This window comes from Orussus abietinus, unplaced genomic scaffold (genome assembly GCF_000612105.2).
Source record: "Orussus abietinus isolate OABI.00-Male unplaced genomic scaffold, Oabi_2.0 scaffold262, whole genome shotgun sequence".
In the NCBI taxonomy this organism is placed as follows: domain Eukaryota; kingdom Metazoa; phylum Arthropoda; class Insecta; order Hymenoptera; family Orussidae; genus Orussus; species Orussus abietinus.
The window spans coordinates 100,747-107,418 of NW_019394588.1; the positions used below are offsets into that span (position 1 = coordinate 100,747).

The window sequence follows — 6,672 nt, forward strand, 5'->3', positions numbered from 1 at the left end:
ACGTTTTGCAAATATTTCAAATGTCTGCTAAATATTTACAAAATGTACGATATTCGTTAAATATATAAAAAATATAGGACAAATATTTTGTGCTACTAAGGCTCGGGCGGGAATTTTTAAATTTTCTATCAATATATTGTAAGAGATGAAAAGACATTATAAAATAATAAAATTGGAGCCTCCATGCGCGTTGTAAGTAAAACATCTAAATTAAAGAGAGTTAGTGGATATTATGAAGCATTCTCAACTATTCATTCACGAAATGCCCTTTCACATTCAGTACAGAATGTTTTGAGCATAATGACTTTTCTATTTTACTATTTTTATTTCACTTTGAACGTCAATAATTAACTGAGAGAATAACACACATGTTACGTATTCTCTCATTCTCATCTCGCAAAGAATTATGTACTTTTAAAATTAATCAGTCATGTGACAGGTGTAATAGAAAAAGAAGTTGAATGCAGCGAGAAAAGTAAACATTAGCCATCAAACCAAAAAAGTTCCAGGTTACATAGGAAGTTAAACATTTGTATGAAACGAGTTTTCAATTCGATTTATTTATTATAATGGGAATTAAAAACTTTCGAATCATGGTGCATGCATGTTATATATATGTTAGTAATATCTACGTTTACATATATTCTTATGCTATACAATATCTATGCGTATATGCGTCGGTATACATGAAACCGGCTTTACCGACACGGGATCTGTAAGAAACAGCCAGAGTCAGTAAATGTACGCTTTTATGTTCGTTTTGGCACAAAAACGTCATATTGTCATTGCAAATCTTCTTCAAGGATAGACCCGTTCTAAAGGAATTTTCTAAAAAGAAACGTAAAATATGGTCGAAATACACTTTTTAATTTGGCGGTAAAAGAAAATCTGCTATGGCGAAAGAAAAGATGAAAAAGAAAAATTATTAAGAACACACTTTCTTAAAAGTACACATTAAAGAAGAGAATAAATCCAGTATCAAATGATGAAATCAAAATGTTATAATTAATTTCTTTTAATATATTAATAGCTGAAGTACGAATGTGATAAACGTTTATTTTTTGAATTATTTACAAAAATTCTTGACCTCCCGCGAATGCTAATATGTAAATATTCTCTGTCCATCAGTAACGTAATTTATTTTACAATATAAGTAAAATAGTATGCAAATAATAAAAAGTACCCATTTAGTGAGAATCGTTTTTAGTCACTTTTCAAGTGAACGATGGCACCTTCGATCGCGCATAGTTATGTTTGAATAGGTGGTTTTGTTGAGATATGTAGATAACTCCTTCTAGTGTAAACTTTCGCTATTTCCTTGTCGCCCATTATTAAACAGAAGTGACGCAGTTTCGTCTATTTCCGAATATTACCGTACAGGAAAATAAAACCAAATGTTTGTCAGCGTACAATTAACAGATGAAGCGTGCTTCCCCTAGTAGCATAGAATAATTTCTAAATATTTCTTTGTAATCTTTGCTAAATATCTCAAGCGACAGATTTTTTAAGATTTTTTGTAGATTCAATTCGAAGATATTTGAAATTTTTCCTGAAAATCTCAATGACATATTTAGTTTCAACAATTAATAAACATATAGAGAAATTATATTTTTTAACTCGTGAACATAATAAGAATTGTAATTTAAACAAATCTAATTTTAAATTTATTGATGAGAAATGTAATTTAAACAAATTTAATCTTAAATTAAGTGATGAGAAATGGTCTTCTTCGGAAGCGTATTGTTTCATACTATACAAATCGGTGGGGCTTTTATCACAAGTAAATTTTCAGATTTTTTGTTTTGTACGTTCTAACTGTATATAGTACTCTGCTCACAAAAATACTGCAACGCCTAACAATCAAAATTGTCCACAGCTGATAACCACATATACTATTTACCGTAATGATACGAGTCCATCGTCATATCTGAATAACTACCAACATTTTCTCAACCAGAATTGAATCTGTCTGTACATTATCTTAAGATTAAACATTAAATGTTATAATATATGTTAAACAATTAATTAAACAACACGCGTTAGCTTTTCACCCGCACGATTCGTTTAGATATTACGATTTTTCTGGTGAACGATGTATGTCAATAAAAAAACGTCAAAATCTGTGGTTGTGTGTCAGGAAAATTGCTAAATTTATTTCTTTGTCCCATTTTAACAATCTAATCAGATTCGGCGAAATTAAAATGTCGAATGCCAAATTAGAGCTTCTCGTCGGTCAGCACTGGACCGAAATGTTTCAGATCCCTTCGGGCTGATACGATTCTCGGTCGGTAATTGGATAATTAAATTCCTGAAAGACGTCAGACTTGACAGTCAGGTTGAGTCAGAGATCGGTATAAATAGCCACTCCAGTCTTTTTTCCGAATACCGGCATTACCGCTTCCATACGAGGAATCTTGTCCGCACATTTCCACATGCCCTTATGGTGCACTTGTATGCCTTTCCATGTACCGTGCGTGTACAGTGGCGGACATAAATGCCTTTCCTTCGTACACTGCCTGCACCATATCTGCAGGAAAGACATTCGAGCCCGTCAATATACATACTCCCTAGTAGCATAGAATAATTTCTAAATATTTCTTTGTAATCTTTGTTAAATATTTCAAGCGACAGATTTTTCAAGATTCTTGTAGATTTCATTCGAAGATATTTGAAATATTTCTTGAAAATCACAATGACACATTTAGTTTTAATAATTTAGAAACATAGNCTAAATACAGAAAAAAATAAGTGTAACGGAGGTTCATCTAACTGCTTCCAGGTACTTAAGGTAAATTCCCACACGGACAACTAGATATGGTATACGTATTATCTAATCATATATCTAATTTAAATATTATCTATAAGACAGCCGAAGGTGTTTTGAGGGGATTTAACTATAACCTTTATGATCTTAGGTAAATTAAGAAAAGTTGTTTAATTTGTACCAGGATATATTTGTTCCTCTTTAATGCGACCTCTAAGATACAGGTTTTAGTATACACATAGGCTCGTATATTGAAACTCTTGTAATTATGGATGTACTCTTGAGCCTCAGGGCCACACGTTCACCTCGCCGATCAGGATCTATCTAGTTTAAGTAGAATCTAAATTCAATGAACCTAAACAATATTCCCGTAAGTATGTTTAGAGAGTACTTACTAATGTTGCTGCCAACTAATTCTTAAATAAATAAATCGTATCATATTTGCACTTAGAATGTACAATTATGATGTAATCAAAAGCTTGAACACACTAAAAGCACAATTAAATAAAAACATATTCTATATTTATACATTTAATACATTTAAAATGTAATGCACTTTTACATAATAACTTTATTCAAAATTAAAGTAAGACAAAATTCAGCTTTAAATCAATATTAAATTTATAATGTCGAATGAAATGTTTATTAGCAAAGTGCATACTTAAAAATATAGCAAATTATGAATCAACAGTAATGCAAAATTAAAAACGCAAATTTGTTAACATGTTACTTTAAATTGATTTTATAATTTTATCATTTTAACACCTTATGGTCTCAAATAATGAATTTGTGCACGTAATTCATTACTTTGAAATATCCGACTGTAGAGATCGTCGAGGGTCTCGAATATTATTTATTAACCAACTTTAATGACGAATATTAAACTCGCAACCTTCAGCTCGCATCGACAGTCTGGTAACGACTGACTGTTGGTTCGTCGCGCGACCTACAGGAGCGCCACATTCCGTTATTCTCGTTGGCCTTAGTACAAAACTGCACATGAAAAACAATTATATTAACAAGTTCCGAGTGTACTTAAATTATTGAATGGTATTATACTAACATTAATTTCAGAATATCATTATATTGTCTCACAGTGAATGATGACATTAGGATTCTAATGGCGCGAAATAATAAATATATATATATATATATATCAATGTGTTTCAATGAACTAATTGATACAAAAAAAGTAAATTAATTGCAAAATGCACCTAAAATCAATATTAGTAACAAGAAGAATGCTTGAAAAGTCAACCGAAAAGGCCGCTGAAAACCTCGCGCACTGAGAATGAAAAGCTCATCGCTATGTTTGGTTAAAAATTAAATGAAAATAATTGATCCTTAAACATTTAATACGACATCCAGTAAAAGGTAGCATGATTTATCGTATTTAATATAATGTTATTTTCATTTCCATGTTCCAGGCGTACATTTCTTGCGCGCTAGGAGTGCACAAAGTCGGCTACGTCATGATCTGCTTCGGAGTCGTAAACGCGGCATGTTCGCTGCTTTTTGGCTCAGCAATGAAGTTTGTCGGAAGACAACCCCTCATGGCCCTTGGAGCCCTTGTACATGCCGCTCTGGTTGGGGTACTTCTTGTTTGGAGGCCACATCCAGATAACCCTTACGTCTTTTACACGGTTTCCGGTCTCTGGGGGGTTGGCGACGCTGTCTGGCAGACGCAAGTCAATGGTAAGTACCACTTGGTTAAGTGATATTAAGGTGAAGTGAAACCCCCTTCAAATCAGTCGATTCGAATACAACACTTTTTTTTAAGGGTATTAGATCAAACTGTCCGAAACTTTGACACGTCACTCCTGATCATTTAAGAATTGTCTTGACACATTCAAAATTTGGATCTTTGGAAATAAATTTTTAACTTAGCCCAGACCAGAACCAAAATGGCGTCCAGCTCTCATATTTCGATCAATATACAATTATCGAAGGCTCTGATATGAGAATCGAAAGGGTCAGGACAATTTTACGACAATTTAGAACACTCTGGTAATCGATAAACTCGAATTTGAACGAGATAAAGGTAAAAAAAGTGTTGTATGGGCTTCTATGCTAAAACGATGGGAATAAGAGGTCTTGGCGTGAAAATTTAATTGACCTGCAAATCACAGATGGCGCAGGGTGTCCCTCTGCAGCCAATTAGGGCCCCAGAAAGCATGAATTCAGAGGATTTCTGGAGTTTTACTTCGATTTCTTTATAATTATTGTACGAAAACAACAGATGGAGTATGCCATTTGGTACAATGCCCAATATAATTCGATACAACTGTCAATATAAAAACAAATGTAGGCATTTAGAAAATTCTTCTTTATCGACGTTGATCAAGTTCCTCAACGTGTTTCACTTCACCTTAAACATCAGATCTCATTCGGCAAGTTCGTTCTAATTAGTCTATTCCAGATAGGCGGAGTGATAAACTCCAGGATTTTTTACGTTTGTGCAATAGACACCTCGAGTTAGAAATTTGTGTACAATGCCCTTCGACAGAAGATGGGGTGGATCTATTTATTGAAAAAGGGGCGGTGGAGGTGCCGCCATTGTGAGCGTCGGGAAATGTGGGTCTCAGGAATAAACCGTGATAAATAAACCAACATTTGTTTAGACAAAGTATTTAACATAGCAATTACCGGGTATCCGGATTCAACAGTACTAACACGCTGTAAAACCCTGGCTCAAACGGGAACCAACCCAAGGCGAAAAAAACCAAAGTAGATGACTTATCGAAAAGATGTTACCTCCATCATTGCGTCTATTTCAATATACGTAATAACTTTATTTAAATAGAAGACATAGTAAATCTTTGTAAATATCTTTTATAAGGCATAAATTCGGAATTTCGGTCTCACGCTAAAAATCCTGAGAAGACATTTGATTGATAGGACATCCGATGACGTCATGTTATGACCGACGTCATCGGACCTGAAGATATTTTGTAGTGTTCGAGCATGGCGTCCCAAAATGAGAACCCCTACTGTTTGCTGATTAGTTATACATTCGGTAACGTACTCAAAGGTCAAATCCACGAATCTCAGAGTAGAGTTTTATTCTTTTCGGTTACTTAAACGGACACCAAGAGAATATATTTCTTGGAACTCTGACATAAGATTTATCTGAAGAATAGCAAAATTGAACCCCCCACATTATGAAAACGTGCTAGGGTTTTTTAACCCTCCGTTCCTACCCTGCAAACCTAAATGCGAAACTAAATACAGAAAAAAATAAGTGTAACGGAGGTTCATCTAACTGCTTCCAGGTACTTAAGGTAAATTCCCACACGGACAACTAGATATGGTATACGTATATAGGATATCTGGCTAAAACATTCAGATGTGTAATAGATGTATACAAAAGTATACGGAATGTGCTGGGGCATGTACAAATGTCCGCGCCGTCAACGTATAGTATATGTATTTTTGACCATTCCACTTTTATTTAATATACATTCCGTATGGATAAAGTATGTATATTATATGTAAACAAGATATATGGTAGACGTATTATGTATAGTAGACGTATATAAGATATCTATTCACGTATAATATTATACGTACTTTATACATATATAAGACGTATTCCAAATGTAGGTGGAATAATTTAAAAAAGTATTATTTATTTTGCACTAAATGCATTTTTTTTAGAAACAATTTACCACGATCTGTTTAGGGACCTGAAATCTTCGAGATATACAAATATCTGACATTGAAAAAATCCTCAATGGTGGTGACCGGTATTGGAACCCGAATCATTTGGGTAACAAAGACTATAGTAGTACTAACCACTGAGCTACCGTAGTCATATGGATCATGCGACACGTTTCGCATATTAAAACACCACAGTAATAAGTTTAATTAAAATTTGGTTTAATCAATATCATTTATATTGCCAATCT

The 6,672-nt window shown here is 33.7% G+C and overlaps 1 protein-coding gene across 1 annotated transcript in view; it reads left to right on the plus strand.

Moving 5' to 3' along the window:
* Positions 1–6,672, plus strand: part of LOC105700218 (UNC93-like protein) — a gene marked incomplete at its 5' end in the record, with an annotated part of 23,099 nt that overhangs the window by 4,674 nt on the left and 11,753 nt on the right. The window contains one exon of the mRNA XM_023432788.1: positions 4,192–4,459. Coding sequence (XP_023288556.1) covers positions 4,192–4,459 — 268 coding nt within the window. The remainder of the gene's footprint in view (positions 1–4,191; positions 4,460–6,672) is intronic.